General features: G+C 45.5%; 1 protein-coding gene across 1 annotated transcript in view; it reads left to right on the top strand.

Moving 5' to 3' along the window:
* The window catches only part of sptlc1 (serine palmitoyltransferase, long chain base subunit 1), a 71,184-nt gene extending 55,001 nt beyond the window's left edge, over window positions 1–16,183 (top strand). Inside the window, exons 14-15 of the mRNA XM_072516838.1 lie at window positions 175–248; window positions 14,260–16,183. Of these exons, the coding sequence (XP_072372939.1) occupies window positions 175–248; window positions 14,260–14,353 (168 nt within the window). The 3' untranslated portion in view covers window positions 14,354–16,183. The remainder of the gene's footprint in view (window positions 1–174; window positions 249–14,259) is intronic.
* Window positions 16,184–27,161: the final 10,978 nt, after the last annotated feature.

Here is a 27,161-nt window from a genome sequence, read left to right as displayed (position 1 = left end):
TGTAAATTTGCAGTTGATTTGCCACAAAACATTAGTAATAGATGTATGGTAAACTTTAATAAGATGCTACTTGTAACGCAACTACGATAAGTATGTGGACTGAAACAGTTTATATTTACACTATCATGCTTTCTTAAGCTTACACTATTTTGATCATGATGTTACGTTTAATAGTGCATGAATCGAGGGATTGCATTAACTCAAGCACGCTACTTGGACAAGGAAGAAAAGATTTTGCCTCCACCAAGGTAAAGGTTGATCATATTTTATGTAATAATTATAATGGCTAGATTTTGTGGTCAGCAGTGAAGTAAGAAAGCTGCCCAGAAATCCAATGATCTCCGTTGTCTGTGGTGTGAATGGGAGGCACGGTAGCACAGTGGTTAGCACTGTTGCTTCACAGCGCCAGGGTCCCAGGTTCAATTCCCGGCTTGGGTCACTGTCTGTGCGGCGTCTGCGCATTCTCCCAGTGTCTGCGTGGGTTTCCTCCGGGTGCTCCAGTTTCCTCCCACAGTCCAAAGATGTGCTGATAGGTAACTTGGACATTCTGAATTCTCCCTCTGTACCTGATCAGGCGCCGGAGTGTGGCTGCTAGGGTATTTTCACAGTAACTTCATTGCAGTGTTAATGTTAGCCTACTTGTGACACTAATAATGATTATTATTATGAGTTTAAATCTGAAGCCAGATCAAGGGGATCCCTTGGTGTGCAGCAGCAGTGACGTCAATAAGCAGCTAAACAATCGCATTGAAGTAGTCACACACAGTTGACTAAGAAGTTTAAAGCACGGCTTTCAGATAGAAAATTAAATGGGAGGTTAAAGATAGAAACTAAAATAAAGAAATCTTTTTTTATTATTTGAAAAATGTATACTTTTTTATCACAGTGGAGAAATTTGACATACCGCAAATATAAAATATGCTTTTCAGCAACAGTGAAGGTGTTTGGCAGTAATTGTGAAGTTTGCACGCCAATTAAAAAGCCAGTTACATCTCATTCCAAAATGGTGTCACAAATGATTGGAAGTTCTCGTCAATTCTAGATTTCCCCGTTGATTGCAATCTGGGACGGTAGAAGGACGATTTCAACAGCGAGCCTGTGGAGAGGTGTAGATGCTAGAAAATGCTTCAACTTCTGGACTTCCATGTTACTCTGTGCATGTGTGGTCTCCAAAAATTGCTGTCTGTTTCAGCGAACTAATGCCACCACAAAATCCAAGCCGTTGTAAAAATTATCCCTATTTTTCTTAGAATTGGTTGCCATAAACTTGAGACCCTGCATATTTTAGTGCTTCCATTCCTGCGCTCATTTTGTTTCATTTACAGTAAAGGATTTTTAAAAATTAAATAACATTTATGGTACTTCCAATCTACCCACCTCATCCATGGCAATATAGAAACAAAAGGCTCTATTCAATCCCATCAAACCTGTTGTAATTTAGCACCTCCTTCGGTGTCAGCAGTTCTATGAATTTAGAGCTGGGGAGGAGGAGGGTGGGTGGAGAGCTGGAGGGGGGGCGGGTGTAACCTTTTCCTTCTCAATCTTCTCTTTTTCTCTCCACTCCTGGCTTGGGTGCAGTTGAGGTACATAGAAAAATACAGCACAGGGACTTCCGGGTGCGGCGATGACCAGCTGAGTCGCACGTTTCGGCAGCTCCCTGTGAAACGGACTTTTGGGCTCTTGATAGGAGCCCCAACGGCAATTTTGACGGCTAAAAACACTGTGCGGTAAACCAGAAGGGAATCCCCCCTGGATACGGATGGAAAAAGGAGGAGAAAGTGGCCAGATTGCAGTGGATCCTTTAGAACAGCGGCAAGGAAGGCAAGCAAAAACCAAGATGGCGTCGGAAGGTGGCAGTTTAACATGGGGCCCTGAACAACAAGAGTTCTTGAAATGCTGTGTGGAAGAGATCAAAAAGGAAATGAAGAAAGAGCTGTTGGCCCCAATACTACAGGCGATCGAAGGGCTAAAGGAGGAACAAAAGACCCAGGAGCGGGAGCTTCGGGTCGTGAAGGCAAAGGCAGCCGAGAATGAGGACAACATACAGGGCCTGGTGATGAAGACGGAGACGCAGTAGGCACATCAGAAACGATGTGTGGAAAGGTTGGAGGCACTGGAAAACAACGCAAGGAGGAACAACCTGAGGATTCTTGGTCTTCCTGAAGGTGTGGAGGGAGCGGACGTCGGGGCATATGTGAGCACGATGCTGCACTCGTTAATGGGAGCGGAGGCCCCGGCGGGTCCGTTGGAGGTGGAGGGAGCATACCGAGTGATGGCGCGAGGACCGAGAGCAGGAGAAATTCCCAGAGCCATAGTGGTGAGATTCCTCCGTTTTAAGGATAGAGAAATGGTCCTTAGATGGGCGAAGAAAATTCGGAGCAGTAAATGGGAGAACGCGGTGATCCGCGTTTATCAAGACTGGAGTGCGGAGGTGGCGAGAAGGAGGGCGAGCTTTAATCGGGCCAAGGTGGTGCTTCATAAAAAGAAGATAAAATTTGGAATGCTGCAACCGGCAAGACTGTGGGTCACATATCGAGGGAGGCACCACTACTTTGAGACGGCGGACGAAGCGTGGACTTTTATTGTGGAAGAAAAACTGGAATGAGCGGGTTATTAAAAAGAACGTTCGAACAAAGTGGTGGGGCGAATGTGGGGGGCAAAGAGGGGTTTTATGTACTAATCCTGCAATGTGGTAACTTTTCTCTCTCCCACAGGTGGTGATGGGGGGAGGAGGGGAGGTGGAGGAGATGGGGCGTTGGCCATTGGGGGCGGGGCCAAGGGAGAAGCGCGGGCTTGGTTCCCGCGCTATGATAATCATGGCGGGAATAGAGAAGCAGGAAGGAGGGGGCGTCGCACGGTGCGAGCCGAGGTCACGGGGGGAAGCCGAGGTCAGCCAGAGTTTGGTGACTTCTGGGAGCAACATGGGGGGAGTAATTACGCTAGCGGGGGATCTAGCGGGGAGGGGTGGGAGGGGGGAATTACTGGGTTGCTGCTGCTGGGGAGAGGGGGGAGCTGGTATGGGAGAGGATGGGCGGGGGGGCACCGCCTGGGGGAGATACAGCTGCGTGGGAACCGGGTGAGGAGCTGGAAAAAGGTGATGGCTAATCGACAAGGGGGGGGGGGTAGGAAGCCCCCCAACTCGGCTGATCACGTGGAACGTGAGAGGGCTGAACGGGCCGATAAAGAGGGCACGGGTACTCGCACACCTTAAGAAACTTAAGGCAGATGTGGTTATGTTACAGGAAACGCACCTGAAACTGATGGACCAGTTTAGGCTACGCAAAGGATGGGTGGGGCAGGGGGGTGGCTATATTAGTGGGGAAGCGGGTAATGTTCGAGGCAAAGACTATAGTGGCGGATAACGGGGGCAGATACGTGATGGTGAGTGGCAAACTACAGGGGGAGACGGTGGTTTTGGTAAACGTATATGCCCCGAACTGGGATGATGCCAATTTTATGAGGCGGATGCTAGGACGCATTCCGGACCTAGAGATGGGAAAGCTGATAATGGGGGGAGATTTTAATACGGTGTTGGAACCAGGGCTGGATAGGTCGAAGTCCAGGACTGGAAGGAGGCCGGCAGCAGCCAAGGTGCTTAAAGATTTTATGGGGCAGATGGGAGGTGTAGACCCGTGGAGATTTAGCAGACCTAGGAGTAAGGAGTTCTCGTTTTTCTCCTATGTCCATAAAGTCTACTCGCGAATAGACTTTTTTGTGCTGGGAAGGGCGTTGATCCCGAAGGTGAGGGGAACGGAGTATACGGCTATAGCCATTTCGGATCACGCTCCACACTGGGTGGACTTGGAGATAGGGGAGGAAACAGGAGGGCGCCCACCCTGGAGAATGGACATGGGACTAATGGCAGATGAGGAGGTGTGTCTAAGGGTGAGGGGGTGCATTGAAAAGTACTTGGAACTCAATGATAATGGGGAGGTCCAGGTGGGAGTGGTCTGGGAGGCGTTGAAGGCGGTGGTTAGAGGGGAGCTGATATCAATAAGGGCACATAAAGGGAAGCAGGAGAGTAAGGAACGGGAGCGGTTGCTGCAAGAACTTTTGAGGGTGGACAGACAATATGCGAAAGCACCGGAGGAGGGACTGTACAGGGAAAGGCAAAGGCTACATGTAGAATTTGACTTGCTGACTACAGGCACTGCAGAGGCACAATGGAGGAAGGCACAGGGTGTACAGTACGAATATGGGGAGAAGGCGAGCAGGTTGCTGGCACACCAATTGAGGAAAAGGGGAGCAGCGAGGGAAATAGGGGGAGTGAGGGATGAGAAAGGAGAGATGGAGCGGGGAGCGGAGAGAGTGAATGGAGTGTTCAAGACATTTTATAAAAAATTATATGAAGCTCAACCCCCGGATGGGAGGGAGAGAATGATGGGCTTCTTGGATCGGCTGGAATTTCCCAAGGTGGAAGAGCAGGAAAGGGTGGGACTGGGAGCACAGATCGAGGTAGAAGAAGTGGTGAAAGGAATTAAGAGCATGCAGGTGGGAAAGGCCCCGGGACCGGATGGATTCCCAGTCGAATTCTATAGAAAATATGTGGACTTGCTCGCCCCGGTACTGACGAGGACCTTGAATGAGGCAAAGGAAAGGGGACAACTGCCCCCGACTATGTCTGAAGCAACGATATCGCTTCTCTTAAAGAAGGAAAAGGACCCGCTACAATGCGGGTCCTATAGATCTATTTCCCTCCTAAATGTAGATGCCAAGGTCCTGGCCAAGGTAATGGCAATGAGAATAGAGGAATGTGTCCCGGGGGTGGTCCACGAGGACCAAACTGGGTTTGTGAAGGGGAGACAGCTGAACACGAATATACGGAGGTTGTTAGGGGTAATGATGATGGCCCCACCAGAGGGAGAAATGGAGATAGTAGTGGCGATGGATGCCGAGAAAGCATTTGATAAGAGTGGAGTGGGATTATTTGTGGGAGGTGTTGAGGAGATTTGGTTTTGGAGAGGGGTATGTTAGATGGGTGCAGCTGTTGTATAGGGCCCCAGTGGCGAGCGTGGTCACGAATGGACGGGGATCTGCATATTTTCGGCTCCATAGAGGGACAAGGCAGGGATGCCCTCTGTCCCCATTATTGTTTGCACTGGCGATTGAGCCCCTGGCGATAGCGTTGAGGGGTTCCAAGAAATGGAGGGGAGTACTTAGGAGAGGAGAAGAACACCGGGTATCTTTGTATGCGGACGATTTGCTACTATACGTGGCGGACCCGGCGGAGGGGATACCAGAAATAATGTGGATACTTGGGGAGTTTGGGGATTTTTCAGGGTATAAATTGAACATGGGGAAAAGTGAGTTGTTTGTGGTGCATCCAGGGGAGCAGAGTAGAGAAATAGAGGACCTACCGTTGAGGAAGGTAACAAGGGACTTTCGTTACCTGGGGATCCAAATAGTTAAGAATTGGGGCACATTGCATAGGTTAAATTTAACGCGGTTGGTGGAACAGATGGAGGAGGATTTCAAGAGATGGGATATGGTATCCCTGTCACTGGCAGAGAGGGTGCAGGCGGTTAAGATGGTGGTCCTCCCGAGATTCCTCTTTGTGTTTCAGTGCCTCCCGGTGGTGATCACGAAGGCTTTTTTTAAAAGGATTGAAAAGAGCATCATGGGTTTTGTGTGGGCCGGGAAGACCCCGAGAGTGAGGAAGGGATTCTTACAGCGTAGCAGGGATGGGGGGGGCTGGCACTACCGAGCCTAAGTGAGTATTATTGGGCCGCTAATATTTCAATGGTGAGTAAGTGGATGGGAGAGCAGGAGGGAGCGGCGTGGAAGAGATTAGAGAGGGCGTCCTGTAGGGGGACTAGCCTACAGGCTATGGTGACAGCCCCATTGCCGTTCTCACCGAGGAACTACGCCACAAGCCCGGTGGTGGTGGCTACACTGAAGATTTGGGGACAGTGGAGACGGCATAGGGGAAAGACTGGAGCCTTGGGGGGGTCCCCGATAAGAAACAATCATAGGTTTGCCCCGGGGGGAATGGATGGGGGATATGGAATGTGGCAAAGAGCAAGAATAACGCAACTGAAAGATCTGTTTGTGGATGGGAAGTTCGCGAGTCTGGGAGCGCTGACCGAGAAATATGGGTTGCCCCAAGGGAATGCATTCAGGTACATGCAATTGAGGGCTTTTGCGAGGCAACAGGTGAGGGAATTCCCGCAGCTCCCGACACAAGAGGTGCAGGACAGAGTGATCTCAAAGACATGGGTGGGGGATGGTAAGGTGTCAGATATATATAGGGAAATGAGGGACGAAGGGGAGACTATGGTAGATGAACTAAAAGGGAAATGGGAAGAAGAGCTGGGGGAGGAGATCGAGGAGGGGCTGTGGGCAGATGCCCTAAGCAGGGTAAACTCGTCGTCCTCGTGTGCCAGGCTAAGCCTGATTCAGTTTAAGGTATTACACAGGGCACATATGACTGGAGCACGGCTCAGTAAATTTTTTGGGGTGGAGGATAGGTGTGCGAGGTGCTCGAGAAGCCCAGCGAATCATACCCATATGTTTTGGTCATGCCCGGCACTACAGGGGTTTTGGATGGGGGTGACAAAGGTGCTTTCAGAAGTAGTAGGAGTCCGGGTTGAACCAAGCTGGGGGTTGGCTATATTTGGGATTGCACAAGAGCCGGGAGTGCAGGAGGCGAGAGAGGCCGATGTTTTGGCCTTTGCGTCCCTAGTAGCCCGGCGCAGGATATTGCTAATGTGGAAAGAAGCCAAGCCCCCGGGGGTGGAGACCTGGATAAATGACATGGCGGGGTTTATAAAGCTAGAGCGGATTAAGTTCGTCCTAAGGGGGTCGGCTCAAGGGTTCACCAGGCGGTGGCAACCGTTCGTCGAATACCTCGCAGAAAGATAGACGGAATGGGAAAAAGAAGGCAGCAGCAGCAGCCCAGGATCGGGGGGGGGGGGGGGGGGGGAGGAGGAACCAGAAGGACTCTCAGGGTTGTTAATATATACTGTATAGTATGTATAGGTCGTTGCGACAGATAATTATATATTGAACTGTTAAATTATATTTTTGGAGAGTGTTACTTGTGACAAGGCAGTTGCCAATTAGGGCTAGTTTTCATTTTTGTTATTTATTATTTATTCATTTTTTGTTTATAAAATAGGTCATTGTTATTTGTGTTGTTATAATATTGTGTAAAGGATGCACAATGTACTGTGTTGGTTGACCAAAATTTTTCAATAAAATATTTAATAAAAAAAAAAAAAGAAAAATACAGCACAGAACAGGCCCTTCGGCCCACGATGTTGTGCCGAACCTTTGTCCTAGATTAATCATAGATTATCATTGAATTTACAGTGCAGAAGGAGGCCATTCGGCCCATTGAGTCTGCACCGGCTCTTGGAAAGAGCACCCTACCCAAACTCAACACCTCCACCCAACACCAAGGGCAATTTTGGACACTAAGGGCAATTTATCATGGCCAATCCACCTAACCTGCACATCTTTGGACTGTGGGAGGAAACCGGAGCTCCAGGAGGAAACCCACGCAGACACGTGGAGGATGTGCAGACTCCACACAGACAGTGACCCAAGCCGGAATCGAACCTGGGACCCTGGTGCTGTGAAGCAATTGTGCTATCCACAATGCTACCGTGCTGCCCTTAAGAACAAATACATCTACACTATATCATTTTACCGTAATCCATGTACCTATCCAATAGCTGCTTGAAGGTCCCTAATGTTTCCGACTCAACTATTTCCACAGGCAGTGCATTCCATGCCCCCACTACTCTCTGGGTAAAGAACCTACCTCTGATATCCCCCCTATATCTTCCACCATTCACCTTAAATTTATGTCCCCTTGTAAGGGTTTATTCCACCCGGGGAAAAAGTCTCTTGACTGTCTACTCTATCTATTCCCCTGATCATCTTATAAACCTCTATTAAGTCGCCCCTCATCCTTCTCCTTTCTAATGAGAAAAGGCCTAGCACCCTCAACCTTTCCTCGTAAGACCTACTCTCCATTCCAGGTAACATCCTGATAAATCTCCTTTGCACCTTTTCCAAAGCTTCCACATCCTTCCTAAAATGAGGCGACCAGAACTGTACACAGTACTCCAAATGTGGCCTTACCATAGTTTTGTACAGCTGCATCATCACCTCACGGCTCTTAAATTCAATCCCTCTGTTAATGAACGCTAGCACACCATAGGCCTTCTTCACAGCTCTATCCACTTGAGTGGCAACTTTCAAAGATGTATGAACATAGACCCCAAAATCTCTCTGCTTCTCCACATTGCCAAGAACTCTACCGTTAACCCTGTATTCTGCATTCATATTTGTCCTTCCAAAATGGACAACCTCACACTTTTCAGGGTTAAACTCCATCTGCCACTTCTCAGCCCAGCTCTGCATCCTATCTATGTCTCTTTGCAGAGTAATATGCCAGTTAGCCCCTCTAGCCTATTCCACCATTCTATGATGCCCTGGCTGATCTGTATTGTAATCTTCTGCCCCACATCCGTTAATATCTTTAATTAACAAAAATCTATTAGTCACAGATTTAAAATTAACAAAACAATCTAACATCAGTTGCCATTTTCAGAAGAGTTGTATTCTTCTACCACCCTTTGCATGCAGAAGTATTTTTGAACTTCATTCCTGAAAGCCTAAGATCCTCGTGGTCCATATGTTTCCCCCTCCTGGATTCCCCAATCAGCAGAAATAGTATCTCCCTATCTCTTTCCCTTTAATATCTTGAAAGCTTTGATCATATCACCCCTTAACTTTCTGGATTTCAGGGAATACGAACCCAGGTTTGCAATCTCTCCTCATAATTAATTTAACTCTTGGGTCTAGGTATTGTTCTGCTCTGCCTTGAATTCTCCAAAAAGTGAGGTTCCCAGAACTGAATACAATATTCCAGGTTTAGTCTAACCAATGCTTTGTATAGTTATAGCATAACTTCTCTCTCATTTTGACGTTCACCACAGATAAAGTTCAGCATTCCATTAGCCTTTTTGAATATTTTCTGTACATGGACAATTCTCTTTAGACCACCACTGCCTCTAGCTTTTCACCATTTAGAAAACACATAAATTAGCCTTCATTGGTTCAAAGTAGATCAGCTCACATTTGCTTACATTGAATTCTATTTGCCACATTTTTGTGCTGTAATTAAAATCTCTTTGTGATTTTTGCTTCCATCTACAGTGCTTGCAATACGATCTATATTTGTTCATTCTCTTGGGCTCTCTCTCTCTGCCGTCTGGTTCTAGCACCCCCCCCCCCCCCGCCTCCTGCGCCCCACAGCTCCAGCCCCCCACTCGTTCTCTTCTCCCCCCTCCTGTCCATGGGACCCCCATAATAGAGAGGCCCCCTCCACCACGGGGACTCCCTAACTAGGGGGAACCCCTCAAAGGAATCCCACAGTCCAGACAGGAGCAGTGACAGAAATTACGCTTGTTGTTACACTTAGCTGGAGGCACCACATATCCATTCCTGGAAAGGGAACAGCTGTGAACTGTATTTAAACCCATAGAGACATTAGCTGCAAACCATTCATTAATTTCTAGTAGTGGGCTAAGATTGACAGCTTCCACAAAACACCTGCAGCCTTGATTCATTTGTCTCCCTTCCTGGCTGAGTGACTCAAAGAGCTGAAACCACAACCACATCAATGAGAGGCAAGTGCATTGCAATCGCTCAAGTCACATACTATCACCTTTTCTGACAATACTCCTTCCAAACTACATATCTCTTCATCTCTCACCATTTAACAATTGACTTGTGCATGTCTCCCTTAAGATCTTTTTTTTTTTTTTTGAAAGTTTTTAAATATAAATTTAGAGTACCCAGTTTTTTTCCAATTAAGGGGAAATTTAGCATGGGGAATCCATCCTGCACATCTTTTTGGGTTGTAGGGGTGAAACCCACTCAGACACGGGGAGAATGTGCAAACACCACGGACAGTGACCTGGGGCCGGGATCGAACTTGGGTCTTTGGTGCCATGAGATAGCAGTGCTAACCACTGCACCACTGCTCCGCCTCTTTCAAATCGTAATCTCCTTACCTACTCTACATAGTACATATGAGTAAACTTTGCCCTCACAAATAAATCCCTCAAAGAGTTCTGTTATCTGCTTATCCACCAGTCTCTATTACACCACTTCCGCTGGGATAGTGGTTTTTACTCCCACCTTAATAAACCTCACTGGCTTGTCCTGTTTTGCCAAGTCTGTCTTAAGTTACCAACACTGCGACTTCACATGTCCAACTTTATTACAATGAAAACGCTTGCGTTTTCTTGTCTCCCGACCACTATTATCGGTTTCCATTTTTACTCTGAGGCACACTCTCCTTAACATCAACTACACCACCTCTGCATTGACGACCTGCGAATTTCTCATTTCCCCAGCTTCTACCCTTCGCAGATTGAAATTGATGTTGAACACTACACGTTGCTTTATGAACCAATTCAAAATCGTCCTCCATTTCTGCGGCCTGTCTAGCCATTTTAACTCTTTGCTCTCATGAGTTCTCTCTACTGCAGGAAGTGAATCTTTAAATTCCTCCAAAATAATTATTTCCCTACTAAGCTTTTGACTAGGAAGTATTTCTTCTTTCTCTAGACCTTCCTCAGCTACTGACTTTGACTTCCAAAGTTCAAATTCTTCTTTTCCTTTTGCTTCTGACATTGCTAATCTCTTTCTTCTTCCTTGGATTCTGCCATTGCCAATCCCTCTTCCTTTGCTAGCTTTTCCCTTTCCATTTTCCTTTGAAAAGCCCTCTCTCTCTTTTTCTTCTCTCTTTGTCTTTTTCTTCTTTCCTCATTTCCATCACCATTTCTTTCAGTTTTTGCTGCATTTCCAATTCTTTCATTTGTAATTGGATTCAAGCTAATTCTAATGGGTTAGGCTATATCACTGGAAAGTTTAAATATTGATCTATGACTTGTATAATCTCTGCCTCCTTCACACCTTTAGACAAGGCTAACTGCAGTTTCTCCACCAAACTCGAGCTTTCTTTAGACTTCCTTTGTAAATCATCCCGAGCAATTTCTTCTACACCCAGGAAATCATTTGCAACTGAAAAATCCATCTCCCTATTCAAATTTCAAACCTGGAAAGAATGCAATTGTTACAAATACACTCGCTGTCCAAGCCAAACAAGGAATTAAATGTAAGTATCCTGACCACGCGCCCTCAATTTTGTTATGGATGTCAGACCAGATACCAACAGTGGCTAAGACACTGGACCAGAACTGCAACATTTTTTGTATATTTTTTAAGACTGTGTAGAAAGATTAATTCACTCCAGGGATGATTGCATGAGAAATGGAGCTTGGTTATTTTTACAAACAAAACTTTATTATAACAAAAGAAAAATAATATTTAAACTTTTACACTACAAATCTAACAAGAACATGTGTCTCTTAACCCTAATACATGATTTCCTATTAAACAGCATGTAAAATGAACATACAGCTCCCCACTCCATTTAAACAGGAAGGCAAAAATATGTAGAACATATTCCTGCTAATAATGCCAGAACCTTTTTGAAGCCTGTCTCTGTGTCAGTTTCTTCATGGCCTCTCTCGATCGGTTTTCAAATCCTTCTGCCCCCACCTGTTCAAACAGGATTCTTTTATCTCTCTTAACTCTGCCCAGCCCTTCAAAGATAGTTCTGTCCAGGCATGTCCAGACTTGAACTCATCATCGCTATCTGGACTTTAGATTATGCACTCCCTTTTACACAAGAACAGGGCCATGCTATGAAAATGCAGCTAACTTCCAATTTATGGACAAAAGAGGCCATCAACCTCTGTAATGGGCTAATGGCTGGTCAGATCACAGTGTCCCAGAGGACCGTGGATCTTGAGTGAATAATCCCGGCTGAACAGGAGTGTCCAGTTTATTCCCGTTAATGAATTCAAGTCTGAATGGGACAATGTAACTCAGGCCAGGTGTGGGCGTATACCACTGACTCCATGCCAGCAGTTTTACCCTCTGGCTGTTACCCTAAATTGCCCACTACATCTTCGATCCAATTTCCTAACATCTCCCCGTAATTAATTAATTCTGTCTCATTGCACTTTACCAGATCCATGATTATCATTGTACCTTTCTCACAAGCCCCCATTATTTCTTCCTGCATATTCCGTCCTACTGTGTGGTTATGTTGGGGGAGCCTATAAACTGCTCCCGTGAGTGACTTCCTACCTTTTGTCTTTCTACCCAAACTATTCTGCATCTTGTTCTTTAGAACTAAAGTAATCTTGTACTCCTGTCCTTGTGCTACCCCTTTCCCTATTCCTCGCTTCCTGTCTTTCCAAAATGTCATGGACCCTTGAATATTCGGTTCCCAGCCTTTGTAATCATGAAACCTAAGGCGGGATTCTCCACTCCCGCGCCGAAGTGGCCGCGCCATTGTGAACGCCCTTGAGGTTCACGACGGCGTGAAACGGCCCTGATCCTGACCGATTCAGGCCCTGACAGTGGGCTAGGATCTGGGCCGCGTCTTCTACACCCGCCAGGCCTTGTCGCCCGGGTGAAGGCGGCGCCGCATAGATGACGCGGCCGGCGCCGCATAACTGGCGTCATCCGCGCATGCGCGGGTTGGCCGGCGCCAACCCGCGCATGCTTGGTTGCCGTCCTCTCTAAGTCCGCCCCGGAAGAAGATGGCGGACGGATCTTGCGGGGCCGCGGAAGGAAGGAGGTCCTCCTTCAGAGAGGACGGCCCGATGATCGGTGGGCACCGATCACGGGCCACCCCACATTTGAGGTACCCCCCGGTGCAGGATCCCCCCTCGCCCCCCCGCAGGCCGCCCCCCAGCGTTCGCGCGCTGTTCCCGATGGCAGCGACCAGGTGTGGACGGCGACGGGGGGAGCCCGCCATTTTGGCCTGGCCGATCGGCCCATCCGGGCCTGAGAATAGCGGGGGTGCTGGAGAATCGCCATTTTGGGTGTCTCCGGCGATTCTCCGGCCCGCGGAACTTGACGGGGCCGTTCCCGCCGCTTGGGAGAATCGTGGGAGGGCATCGGACCGGCATCCCGGGAAATTTTGGCGGCCTAGGCGATTCTCCCAAACGGCGCGGGAGTGGAGAATCTCGCCCCCAGTCTCTGTAATGGCTATTGGATGATGCATATTTATTTCTACTTGAGCTATCAATTCATCTGTTATGTCACAAATGCTATGTGCATTCACATACACCCTTCAAATCTGTCCTTTTACCATTTTTTCAATCTTTGGCCTTTTTGGTCAGTGCCCTCAAATTTGTATGCTCGATCCCTTCCTGCCATGCTCTGAGTATCACTTCTCTTATTGCTATCTTTCTCTTTTACCTTGTTTTCTCTCTTAATTGATCACATCTTCACACATTTGATCCCTTTCCCCTACTATTTAGTTTATAGCCCTTTCTTACTGCCCTGATTATATGACTTAATAAAAAAACTGGTCCCAGCATGGTTCAGGTGAAGACCATCCCAACTGTGCAGTTTCCACTTTCCCCATTACTGGTTCCAATGTCCCATGAATTTATACCCATTTCTAACAAACCAATCTTTGAGCCGTACATTCAACTCTCTAAACTTATTTACCTTAAGATAATTTGCTCATGGCTCAGGTAATAATCCAGAAATTATTATCTTTGAGGTTCTGCTTTTTAATTTAGCCTCTAGTTGCACATACTGCCTAAGCAGAACCTTTTCCTAGTCCTATCTATGTTGTTGGTACCTAGGTGGAGCATATCCACAGGATCTTTCCACTTCTACTGCGAGTTTCCCTTCAGCCCAGAGTAGATGTCCTGACCCCTGGCACTGGGCAAGCAACGCAGCAGTCTGAACTCTCATTCCCAGCCGCATAAAGCTGTGTCTATCCTCCTAGCTATACCCAATAACACTGCATTCCTATTTACTCCCTCACTTGAATGGCCTTGTGTACCTTGGAGTGGATGAGTTCACTCATCCATTCTGCTGCCCCCACATTCATCCATACAGTTTGCAAGTACGTTGAATCTGTTGGACAATTGCAAAAGCTGAGACTTCTCCACTGATGTTTTAGCTATTGGATTCAAATCCTATTCGTGGATCTAAGTTTCTTTAAGATTTGGTATCCCAAACATTTAAATAAAGCAAGAAACAGGAGTGCACAGTCCCATTTTATACATGACTAAAATGATTAGCCTGTGGGATACTTTTGTTACAAATAATTTGCAGTTGTTTAAACTATCTACTTCTGTAGACAAGTGGACCTATTGTAGTAATAATAGCAGAAATAACATTGCTTTTTCATTGGATTCTTAGTGTGCGAGTGGTGGTTACTGTAGAATTAACAGAGGAAGAGTTGGATAGGGCAGCAGCATTAATCCAAGAAGCATCGGCGTGCTTCCTTCACTAGGATTTCCTGATATTCTTGATCTTTGTGGACCAGAAATCACACAGGGATGTCATGCCCTAAAGGACTGTACTTGCAGAATGTGCAAAAACAGATCATTATCTACTGAAAATAAGGATGACCAACCACCGTAAATGAACTCAACTGTTTTTTTTACATATTTTGTTAAAATTATGGAAATTGTACTAATGAACTTAAGTATATTTGTCTTACAAGAAGTGCAAAAAAAATGATTGTTACAAAGTGTGGTCAGCCAAGAGCCAGAAAACTTTCTATCCGAGTGTCTTATCCGAATTTTCTCTTCATTTTGTAATAATAAAATGTATTTTTTGCAACATTCAGAATAACCTTGTGCCTAAAAGTAATGCGCTGTAGGGACGTTCCTAAAGGAATTGGTTGGTTGATTCATATTTAAATGAGAATGTGGTGTATAGGTTTAACTTTGTATAAGGAGCTAAATTGTATTGCCTATTTAAGATTACCAACTTTGCTAATTGTACTATAAAACTATTTTTCATATCTGCTGTATGAGAATTTGGCTATTTTTTGTGTTTGCCATATATTTAGAAAAACAGTTAGCCTCATTGACATTGACGTGGATGTGTTATTTCCTAAGTTATTGATTCTGTTTGATATTAAGAGGGAGGTAGCTGAAGGACTATTGCTAATCAACTTAATTTTAGATTTAAAAATTGCTTATTGTCTATGCGATCAACTCATTTTAAATGTGGTAGTAGCATGCTTAATGTGGTTGGAACTAGAAAGAAAACATAAGTTCGGAGGGCTTGGACAACATAGTGCACCTGGTTGATGGCTGTGTGCAAACACTTAATGCTCCCTGTTCAATCTTTGTTCGTTCATCTTTCACTGGAGGAGGATATGGCTACATTTCTGAGCCCCAAATAATTTATAGACTAGTTCTGTAGACCCTTTTGATTTCCAAATTATTATAAAATATAGTGGGATCAAATAAGTGTATACATGGTCCCATTCAACCTTGCAATATACCAGTCCAATCCTTTTATGTAATAGTGTGCATAACATTTCTCATCAAATTAGTTGTGCTTCCATCAGGGTTCTGCTGTGTTACTTTTAAAATATGTGATAACCTAGTCATGCAACAATTTGAACAGTAAATTTACAGATTTGTAATTGACGTGACATGACTGAAGATTACCATCAGCATTCTTTTATATTGGCAAGCATAGGAATTCCAGAGAAGTGTGACATTTTTGTGCCGTTCAGATTTGTTTAGAGCTTTGTTAGTTTTCAGGTGAAATTGGTTTCATGTCCCTTTTAATACTGGTTTACAGAATTTGCAGCACTAAATGTACAAATTGTGCAAGATTTTTTTGAATGTGTATAACTGCAAAACAATTGCTGAAAAGCTATTTTATTTAAAAATTGCATGAGAGGTGGAAAGGAGATTGCATTAAAAGTGTTCTGCACTCTTGGTGATTGGGTAGGTTATTTTTGTATTCTATGTGCTTTTTACTGTTAAATTCAGTGCATTACTTTACCCAGGACTTACAAACCTCAAGTCTTTCCTACCTTTGATTTTTTTCCAAGGGAAGGGGCTTGTCAGTTTACAGATGCATTTGTTATATACCTCTACTTTATGACTGCACTGTACATGTGCATTGGAAAATTGCACATAGTCAGATATGTAACAATATGTGGAATTGTGACTGGTATTTTCATTGCAGTTAAATGTAGGCACCATTATAATCTTGCAGTTGACTTGCCAGCTGCACAATAAAACCAAAAATCACGAGTAAAAGTTTGTTTTGTATATTTAATAAAATGTGTACCACAATAAAATTTTATACTGAGTGTTGTTTGGAGCATTGTTATTTTTAACCTGATCCTAATGTAAATTGTATTAGTGGGCTCTTCATGACCATCTAATCATACAGGATGCCATTGTTACCATCTTAATTCACAGTTTTACACATTATATTGAAATCTCATCTCACATTCTCCTTCAGATTCTCCCTATGTATACTGACTCACCAGTCCAGACTTGGTGCTTTAGTCACCTAACTGTGCAGTCAGTTACTTGCACACGGATATTTCGCATTGAAAAAAATATTGTCTCTCACATTTCCTGTGCCCTTTTGTTACAATGCCAGTTGGTGTAATAACTGGATGAGGGGCTGTTTAGCACAGGGCTAAATCACTGGCTTTGAAAGCAGACCTAGGCAGGCCAGCAGCACGGTTCAATTTCCGTAACAGCCTCGCCGAACAGGCGCTGGAATGTGGCGACTAGGGGCTTTTCACAGTAACTTCATTTGAAGCCTACTTGTGACAATAAGCGATTTTCATTTCATTTCATGGGAAGCTCACAGAATGGAACCTTGGCTCAAAAGCACATAATGTTTTTTTTTAAAACATGGAGGAACAGAATCAGGACCGCTAATTTGTTTTTGGAACGAGAAAAAAAGTTAATAGACATGAAAAGTTTGATTATAATACAGTACTCCTTTACTCATAACAGTCCTTGTAAACACACAGACTAGCTGTGATCAGACACATTTCACTCTGAACCCAAGTGAATATCTGTGGGTTTCTCCTCAACATGATTCTTGTACTGTGAGCCACCCTGTCTCACTGAACTCCAGCTTCTGCGTGAGTAATTTCAAATTCCACTTTCAAACTAGAGACACTTTCACATCTTGATTTTAAACAATGCTTTCCCTCAGCTGCTTTCATCAACAATTTGCTTTAATACTTTAAATCTATGTACTGCAGCTGTCCCTTTAACCCAGAACACTTTATCTGCTTTTCTGGTCACTTCCCTGATTGTCTGGACTTTATCTGTTTTTTTGGGAGGTCTGCCTTTTTGCAGCCCTTCATCCTGTCCAGCTTTTCTTCTGGCTGAGCTGGGAGATGTTCACTCTCTGGCGTCTTCTCTCCAGTTGCCAATTAATTCAGTTATAACTAAACTCAAAAAACGTTCATATCCTAAAGGTGCCCTTAGTTGCTAAACAATGACTTTTTACCTCTCCAGGCTTTTATTTACTTTTCATGCAGTAACTTCTCAAGCAGTTTGAATTGAAACCAAAACCCCCATACATACAAACTCCTTTATTCAGCATGAATCTAACTATAGGTTTACCCTTCCTTACACAGGAACTAATAAACTCACTTACAACAATACTTTATTTCTAATTAATACAAATATAAATCCTTTAAAACTACCTTTTTCCCCGACACCGGTTTAAAATTGACTATAGAAATTTACAAAGCTTGTATGGGCCTTGCATCTAGACCAAAACTAAAATTTGGAGCTGTAATAAATTCCTTGTTATTTCTTTTTGGTCAACCCTGTGTCCAACCTGTTTACTTAAACCAGTTTTGATAGCTTTGACTTTGTGCAATATGGCTAGGTTGTGCCATTGCATGTAGATTGAAGATCTCTGAGCAGAAGCCAGGCTTGTTACGATAAAAGTCAGATCAACATTGAACTTTTATACCACTGAATGCTTTCAAGCCACCACTGGTGATAGTTACTGGATTAGTTAGACAGGATCAGCAATGAATCAAGCAAGTCACACAAGACGACTTGCCACGGAACATTTATATTACTGGGACCAGAGGGCATAATCAAAGAGTAAGGGGTCGTCCAATTAAGACAGATGAGGAGGAATTTCTTCTCTGGATAAAAAAAATTATGAAGATTTTAATTGTAACAAAGTTTAAAAACAATACAGCAAAAGCAAATACAAACTACACCCACCTGAATGCCAATCCTCCCACCCCCAGCCATTCATAAAGAAAGCAAAACCTTAAAAAAATACAAATCCTCCCCCCCCCCCCCCCCCCCCCACAACAGCTGATGGTAACCAGTTTCGACCCCCTCATGCTAGACTTTATCATCTCAAGATTCTACAATTCTTGCAGGTCCCCAGCTAGGTCAAGGCACTAGGCGGCACTGGGGACCTCCACCTAAGCAGAATACACCTCTGGGCTATTAAAGAGGTGAAAGATAGGACATCTGCCTTTGTCTCCGTCTGCACCGGCAAGTCCAACACTCCACAGATGGCCACCAATGGGCATGGCTCCAGCTGAATAATTAAAATCCCCGACGTAGTGTCAAAAAAGGAGGTCCAGAAATATACCAACTTGGGACAAAACCAAAACATGTACGTATGATTCGCTGGCCCCCTAGAGCATCACTCACACCTCTCCTCCACCCCAGAGAACAACCCATTCAGGCCTAGTCCGATATGCCTGTGCACCACCTTGAACTGGATCAAGCATAACCTAGCACACGAGGAGGTGAAGCTGACTCTGTTGAATAGCCTCACGCCACACCCCTCCCTCAAAAACCACACCCAACTCACTCTCCTATTTCTTTACTTCTTCCAATGAAGCCTGCGCCATCAACAAGATCCGCCATCCATAAATATCCAAAACCTTATCCTCCCCGAACTTGGCGAAGGACAGGACCCGATCCAAGAGGTGTTTTTTCAAGTTTGTACAAGATTCCTGGGCAGCTGCTACAACACCTGCATACTAAGGAATTTGCATTTCTCCAAACAATTTCAACCAACCACGCAGATCCATATAGGATCCATAGGATGGCTTCCAGGAGACGGGCCATTCCCTAAATCATGATCAGCTTTCAGCATCCACAATTGGTGGCAGAGTGATGGCGTGGTGGGAGGCACAGTAGTACAGTGGTTAGCACTGTTGTTTCACAGAACCAGGGTCCTGTTGTGTTATGCTGCTTCGGATAACACAGGCTGCTGCTTGATGCAGTGTTACACAAAGGATGCTCCAGACTCTGAAATAAGTTCAACATGTTCAACGTGTTTATTGAACTATCAACACAGTTCTCAAATGAGTTCGACTCTCTGCTAATCTAACTATAGTAACTCAGTCTAACTGTACCAGCTTGCTCTAAGCCACGTGCTGAGGTGTGATGCTGATCAACCCTGTCTAACTCTCTAGATGTCTGTCTGTGGAAAGAGGCAGGGTGTGAGTTCCTCATCCCTTTAATAGAGTTTATGTCATGCCCCCTTGTGGTGATGCCACCTCTTGAGTGTCCTGACTGCCCATTGGTTGTGTCCTATTCTGAGTGTTCATTGGTTGCATGTTTGCATATCATGACATCTCCCCTTTTGTTTTTTAGATGTATATACATGCGAATGTGTCTGTCTAATGTGACTGACTGAGGAACACAGAACAGAACAAACAACACAAATGCTCATAGGTCCAGTCTCTGAGGCTTGCGTCTGATCCTCGTCGACCGCCGGAAAGGTGGTGGAGGGAATGACGGTGTCTTGTCAGGCGAGTGGGAGGCACGACTGGTGGCCTCGTAGTTAGAGGGGCCTGGAGGTGGCAATTCGACATGTGGAAATGGAGAGGAAAGTAGTTGTGGGCAAGCAACTTTTCGGAGTGCCCTTCAATTCCTTCGCACAATGGAGCCATCAGCCATACGTATGACATAGGATCTGGGCGCGGCCTGTCGAACAACTACAGCCGGAGCAGACCACCCACCATCCAGTATCTTGATCCTGACCGTGTCTGCCGGGGATAGCACGTCCAGATCGGTGGCACATGCGTCATAGCCCTGCGTCTGGCTGTCGCAAAGCTGCTGCATCTTCTGCAGCACCGGGAGGTGATCAAGGTTGGGTAGTTATATGGCTGGAAGCGTCGTCCGCAGGTCTCACTTCATCAGCAGTTGAGCTGGCGACATGCCAGTGGACAAGGGAGTCACCCGGTACGCAAGTAGTGCAATGTGTATGTCGGAAGCAGAGTCCGAGGCTTTGCGGATGAGCTGCTTAACGATGTACACCCCTTTTTCAATGTTGCCATTGGACTGCGGATAGTGCGGACTGGAGGTGACATGCCTTAAATTGTAGCTCTTGGCAAACGTGGACCATTTCCGACTGTAGAAGCATGGGCCATTGTCGCTCATGACGGTGTTCGGGATGCCATGAGAATGTCTTTTTACACGCTTTGATGACGGTCCGTGAGGTGAGGTCTGGCAGCTTCAGCACCTCAGTTTGGTTAGAAAAGTATTCGATGATTAAGATATAGTCGCGACCATTCGTGTGGAATAGGTCAATGCCAACCTTGGACCACGGAGAGGTCTCTAGGTCATGTGGTTGGCGTGTCTCCTTGCTCTGCACTGGTTGGAACCTCTGACCGGTTTCGCAGTTCAGGACCATGTCCGTGATGTCCTTGTTGATGCCGGGCCAGTAGACAGCTGGCTGGGCCCTGTGTCTGCACTTTTCTATGCCCAGCTGTCCCTCATGAATCTGCCGCAGCACCATACTCTGGAGACGTAGCGGGATGACTATCCTGTCCAGCTTGAGCAGGATGCCGTCGATCAGCGTCAGGTCGTCTTTGACGTTGTAGAATTGAGGGCATTGCCCTTTCTGCCAGCCATTGCTGAGGTTGTGGATGACTCGCTGCAACAGGGGGTCTTTGGCCGTCTCTTCTCAGATGAGAACGATCTTCTCATCTGTTGCCAGGTGAGTGCTGCACACAGTTGGACCTGCAATTCAATGTGCTGGATGATCTCCAGTGGTTCACTGAGTGAGTCGACGGAGCGGGACAATGCATCGGCGATGATGAGCTCCTTGCCAGGTGTGTACACCAAATTGAAATCATACCTTCGGAGTTTGTAGCAGAATTCTCTGCAAACGAGGCGTCATGTCGTTCAGGTCCTTTTGGATGATGTGGACCAGAGGCCTATGATCCGTCTAAACAGTAAATGTTGGCAAGCCGTAGACATAATCATGAAATTTGAGGATGCCAGTGAGAAGACCTAAACACTGCTTCTCAATCTGTGCATATCTGGTCTCAGTGGGTGTCATTGCCAGTGACGCATATGCTACTGGTACCCAGGATGACGTGTTGTCTCTTTGAAGCAACACCACCCCAATGCCATCCTGACTCGCATCTGTGGATATCTTTGTCTCTCGGTCTGGGTCAAAGAATGCAAGGACGGGTGCAGTGGTGAGCTTGGCTTTCAGCTCCAGACACACTGTTCGGTGCTCCGCCTTCCACTCAAAGGCGGGTGATTTTTTTTTTACCAGGTTGCGTAGAGCCGTGGTGTGTGTGGCCAAATTTGGGATGAACTTGCCAAGGAAATTGACAATTCCCAGGAAGTGCAGTACTGCCTTCTTGTCCTCGGGGACTTTCATTACCTCGATGGCTTTAATTTTGCCTATGTCCGGGCGCACACTGTGTCGTGAAATCTGATCGCCCAGGAACTTCTGCGTGGATGTCCCAAAACAGCACTTAACCTGTTTAGCTTGAGGCCATGTTCATGTATGCGTCGGAATACTTTCTTGAGTCGTGACACATGTTCCTCTGGGGTTGTGGACCAGATTATGGTATCGTCAACGTAGACACGAACCCCTTCTATTCCCTCCATCATCTGTTCCATGATGCCATGGAAAATCTCTGATGCCAAGATGATGACAAATGGCATTCGGTTGTAGCAGAATCTGCCAAAGGCGTGGTGAAGGTGGAGAGGCTTCTGCTGGATTCTTCAAGTTGGATTTGCCAAAATCCTTGGGGTACGTCCAATTTTGTGAAGAAGCGCGCGTGTGCCATCTCACTCGTGATTTCTTCCCTCTTCGGGATGGGGTAATGTTCCCGCATAATGTTTTTGTTTAGATCCTTGGGGGTCAATGCAGATGCGTAGGTCCCCCGAAGGCTTCTTTACGCACACCATCGAGCTGATCCAGTCGGTTGGTTCAGTGACCTTGGAGATGCTACCTTTTTGTTGTAGACTCGTGAGCTCTGCCTTCAGGCGCTCTCTCAGTGGAGCAGGGACACGTCATGGTGCGTGGACCACTGGCTTGGCATCAGGCCGCAATAGAATCTTGTACTCATACGGCAGTGCGCCCATCCCGCTAAATGCATCTGTGTACTGGGTTAGGATGTCGTCGATGCTGGCCTGAAGATCCGAATGGGACGGCATTGTGGTCTAGACCCTTAGAATGAGGTTCAGTTGCTTGCAGGTGTGCGCACCTAGCAGGGACGCCCTGTCTGGTTTAACAATCTCGAAGCATAAGCTTGCTTGTGTGTGTCGGCTAGACACCTGCAGATGGCAGGACCCCAGTGCCTTGATTGCGTTCCCATTGTAGTCCAAGAGTTTGCAGGCAGCTGGAAGGATGTTGGAGTCTTCTTGATTCTCTTGAAGTCCACCTACAAAATCAGGTTGGCGGAGGCACCTGTGTCCAGTTTGAACTGGATGGGGCAGTGGTTGACCTTCATCACTTCGTGCCATTCGTCCTCTGAATCCACGGCCAGGAATGATTGGACTTGCGATGTGTCCGGTTGACGTATTCGTACTTTGAAATAATGCCCACTCGGTAAGTGTTGTCCAGGTATTCATCATCTGGATCCGTCGCACTGCCTGGATCAGAGTCATGCTTTCGGTGTTGCACACTTCTGATGTGCTGCTGTCGGAATTGGGAGCGCTGGCTCCTGACTGGTGGTGCAGGTCTGCACAGGGCTGCATAGTGGTTTGGTTTCCCACAGTTTAAACAGCGTTTGCCTCTTGCAGGACAGTTTTTTTTAAAATGGGCGGTGCCGCAGTTCGCACACGTCACGATGTCATGACGCTCAGTGCGTCGTTGCGCATGCTCGGTGCGGTTCTCGGACGTCTGCATCTGCGCAGTACGGTTTTCGGCCGCTTCGTGTTCCCGATTGCATTGCGCATGCGTCGGGCCCCCGGAAGAGCGCGTGAAATGGCCGCTTTCGTCAATGTGGAGATGCTGCATCCGGGAGATGGCCTGAACACCCTCCACCTCGTGAGAGGCTTGTTTTTCACTTTCTGCCGTTTTGTACTGTGAATCGCGATTTTTAGAGTGCTCATGAAAACTCCAAAAACGATTTGGGCTCTTATCATGGAGTCAGTGATATCACCAAAGTTGCAGGATTGCGCTAGCAGTCTAAGGTTAGTTAGATAGGAGTTGAAGGATTCGTCTTTACCTTGCATCCTCTGCTTGAAGATGTAGCGCTCGAAGATTTTGTTGGTGTCCACCTCGCAGTGGCTGTCGAATCTATCCAGGATGGTTTGGTACTTCGTGTTGTCCTGTCCTTCGGAAAAGTGGAAGGAGTTGAAGATCTCAATCGCATGGTCACCCGCAGTGGTGAGTAGAAGAGCTATCTTCTGCGCATCGGTCGCGCCATTGAGGTCGGATGCTTCCACGTATAGTTGAAATTTCTGCTTGAATGATCGGCAGTTGGCACTAAGATTGCCAGTGGTCCTGAGCTGATGAGGAGCCTGAATCTTGTCCATTGTGCCTGTATTCAGTAGCTGGTTGTCACGGATCTTGCTGAGTTGAACTAAATAGATTGAACAGTCACTCCTGGTATCATGTTGTGTTATGCTGCTTCGGATAACACAGGCTGCTACTTGATGCAGTCTTAACTAAAGGATGCTCCAGACTCTGAAATGAGTTCAACATGTTTATTGAACTATTAACACAGTTTCAAATGAGTTCGACTCTCTGCTAATCTAACTGTAGTAACTCAGTCTAACTGTACCAGCTTGCTCTAAGCCACGTGCTGGGGTGTGATGCTGCTGACCAACCCTGTCTAACTCTCTAGATGGCTGTCTGGAAAGAGGCGGGGTGTGTGTGCCTCATCCCTTTTATAGTGTTTATGTCATGCCCCCTTGTGGTGATGCCACCTCTTGAGTGTCCTGACTGCCATTGGTTGTGTCCTATTCCGAGTGTTCATTGGTTGCATGTTTGCATATCATGGCAGGTCCCAGGTTCAATTCCCGCTTGGGTCGCTGTGTGCGGAGTCTGCACGTTCTCCCCGTGTCTGTGTGGATTTCCTCTGGGTGCTCCGGTTTCCTCCCTCAACTTCCAAAAGACGTGCTTGTTAGGTGAATTGGACATTCTGAATTCTCCCTCAGTGTACCCGAACAGGCGCCGGAATGTGGCGCCTAGGGGCTTTTCACAGTAACTTCATTGCAGTGTTAATGTAAGCCTACTTGTGACACTGATAAAGATTATTATTATTGTTACAATAACAAGCACATCATCACCAGGAGCGACATTGAGCAGGCCATTGGCATTTTAAAAAAGAGGTTCTGATGCCTCGATTGCTCAGGTGAAGGTTTCCATAGGCCCTAGCAAGGGTTCCAAAAATAGTTCTATGCTCCACAGCATTGCACAGTAACGGGCCCTCCAACTTGATGATGATGATAATGAGGTTATGGGCAGTGCCCCAACTGTTGAGGAATAAAAAGATGAAGAAGAGGAGGAGGAGGAAGCCCATTTACCTTCAGGCCATTCTAAAATAATGAAGGCTCACTAGACTGGTTCCTGGGGTGAGCGATTGACCTGTTAGTAAAGGTTGAGCTCACCGGACTAATATGCCTGTGTTTAGTAGAAAGAGAGATGATGGCCCTTAACTTCCTCTTGGGTAGCAACTTAAGTCACTGGTCTGCCACACAAGCTGGCATGACAACCCGGAATTGCAGGCATATGGGCATGCACACTGGGAGCTCGTGCCGTAAAAACTCCTAGATGGCTTTTTTTCCCTGCTGAAACCATACACTGCACTGTAGCTGAATGAAAGATGCAGGGTCAGTGCTAATCTGGACCACATGCCCCAATGTTAGATGAGTTTTTACACCTTTTTATTTTCACCTTTATTTTTCTGTCTAGGATAATTGAACAGAGGCAGGAAGCATTTTTTTTTTTTTGTAGGTTAATGTTTTATATTATGAGTGTTTAGCATTTATAAATACGTTTAAAATGCAAATGAAGTGAAAGGAACATATATATATATTTATAAACTTTAGGTTGTCATGAGGCTGTTAATGCTATTAAAAGGTATGTATAAATTATATTACTGTATAAAGTGAGTTTGAAGTCACAAAGTGAAAGAAAGATTTTTTTTACTTCATGAGGATGTTTTTTGAAGAAAATATTTTATTAAGGCATTTATAATTTTAACCACCAGGTATCAAAGGGAACAAAACAAGATAAACAATACCCCCATCCAATAACGAACCTCAGCCAACATGGCTTTAAGAAACAGGGCCTCCTTCCCCAGCCCCCCTTTCCACTGGTCTTCCTAACCTCACTCAATCCCCATGCCTCCCACGGCAGGATTTTTATTAGTGCAAAGCAAGAAGCAGCAAAGGGTTTTGAGGTAATGCAACGTCTTAATTTATTTTATTATGAAACAAAGTGTCATGCAATTATGTTTTGATAACATTTAAGTAGAATATGAAAAAACACAATTGCAAATAAATTTTGTTCAAATCAAAGTAGAAAGCATTGATCATGCATGCTGACCAATAAAACTTGCTTCAACTGATCTTTTTCTCTTGTGTTCAATTTGTGATTTGGGAACATTGACTAGAATAGTAATACAGTTACAGCATCCATTTTCGGAGTTCTGGTTAACGCCTAACAGGTGACCTTATTGGTAAGTGAATGAATTTCTTTGTACTTAAACCTTGGTCATGGAGACACATTTTGGAAGATGCCATGTTAAGCTAATAGTTATATTAAATACATTTTCATGTGAGCCTGACTTTGTTAGGGTTTGCTGACAATCATTGTGATTATTATGACTAATTCTGATAGTTCGCCTCTCTATTAGTTTTTCAGCTTTCTCTCCTGTTGGATGTCTGGAAGTATTTTGGCACAGCACTGGTCACGTTCCAACATACTAATGGATAAGTACCCCATCTGGTGTTGTCTGTTCAATTTAGCCCTTTTTTTGTCGACATTAACATTCTTCTTAAAATAATGTAGGATCAACAGACATTAAAAAATGAGGTGGTTTGGGAATACTTGTTTTTGCTCGTAGAATTTTGTTTTAGAATAAGTGAGCCATATAATCATATTAGCTTTGGACAGTTCAGGTACATGGGATAATTGGATTGGATTTGATTTATTGTCACGTGTACCGAGGTACAGTGAAAAGTATTGTTCTGCGTACAGTCCAAACAAATCGTTCAATACATGAAAAAAACATAGGATATACATAAATCGGGTGAGCATATGGAGTGTAGTACTGCTCAGTAGAGAAGATGTGTGAAGAGATCAGGTCAGTCCATAAGAGGGTCATTCAGGAGTCTGGTAACAGCGGGGAAGAAGCTGTTTTTCAACCTGTTAGTGCGTGTTCTCAGACTTTTGTATATCCTGCCCGATGGAAGAAGTTGGAAGCGAGAATAACCCGAGTGGGATTCCCAAGGCAGTGACGGGTGTAGACCGAGTCAATGGATGGGAGGCGGGTTTGTGGTCATCAAGGTTGTGTCATCAGCAAATATGTAGATGGAGTTGGAGCCAAATCTTGCCACACAGCTGTGTGTGTACAAGGAATATAGTAGAGGGGCTAAGTACGCAGCCGTGTGGGGTTCTGGTATTGAGGACTATTGTGGAGGAGGTGTTGTTGTTTTATCCTTATTGATTGTGGTCTGTGGGTCAGGAAGTCTAGGATCCAGTTGCAGAGGGAGGAGCCAAGTCATAGGTTTTGGAGCTTTGATATGAGCTTGGCTGGGATTATAGTGTTGAAGGCAGAGCTGTGGTCAATGAATAAGAGTCTGATGTAGGAGGTGTTGTCGAGAATGTTGAGGCCAGATAAATTAATTTATCCAATCTGATTAAACATGGTGGCCACAAAATTTGATTACATAGTACCTGTATTTTTGATGCTGTGGGTGTCATTTTGATACCAAAATGACATGCAGACTTATGGCATAGGCTGTGTCTGCTGCTATTTTGGGGAGATCATTGGCACAGGTGTGCCAGAATCTAAAATTGTTTTCTTAAATAATCATCTATGGAAGTATCCTTAGGGCAACAGGCAA

The sequence above is a fragment of the Scyliorhinus torazame genome, chromosome 9 (genome assembly GCF_047496885.1).
Source record: "Scyliorhinus torazame isolate Kashiwa2021f chromosome 9, sScyTor2.1, whole genome shotgun sequence".
Taxonomy (NCBI): Eukaryota; Metazoa; Chordata; class Chondrichthyes; order Carcharhiniformes; family Scyliorhinidae; genus Scyliorhinus; species Scyliorhinus torazame.
This window is presented reverse-complemented; position numbering and strand designations above follow the sequence as displayed.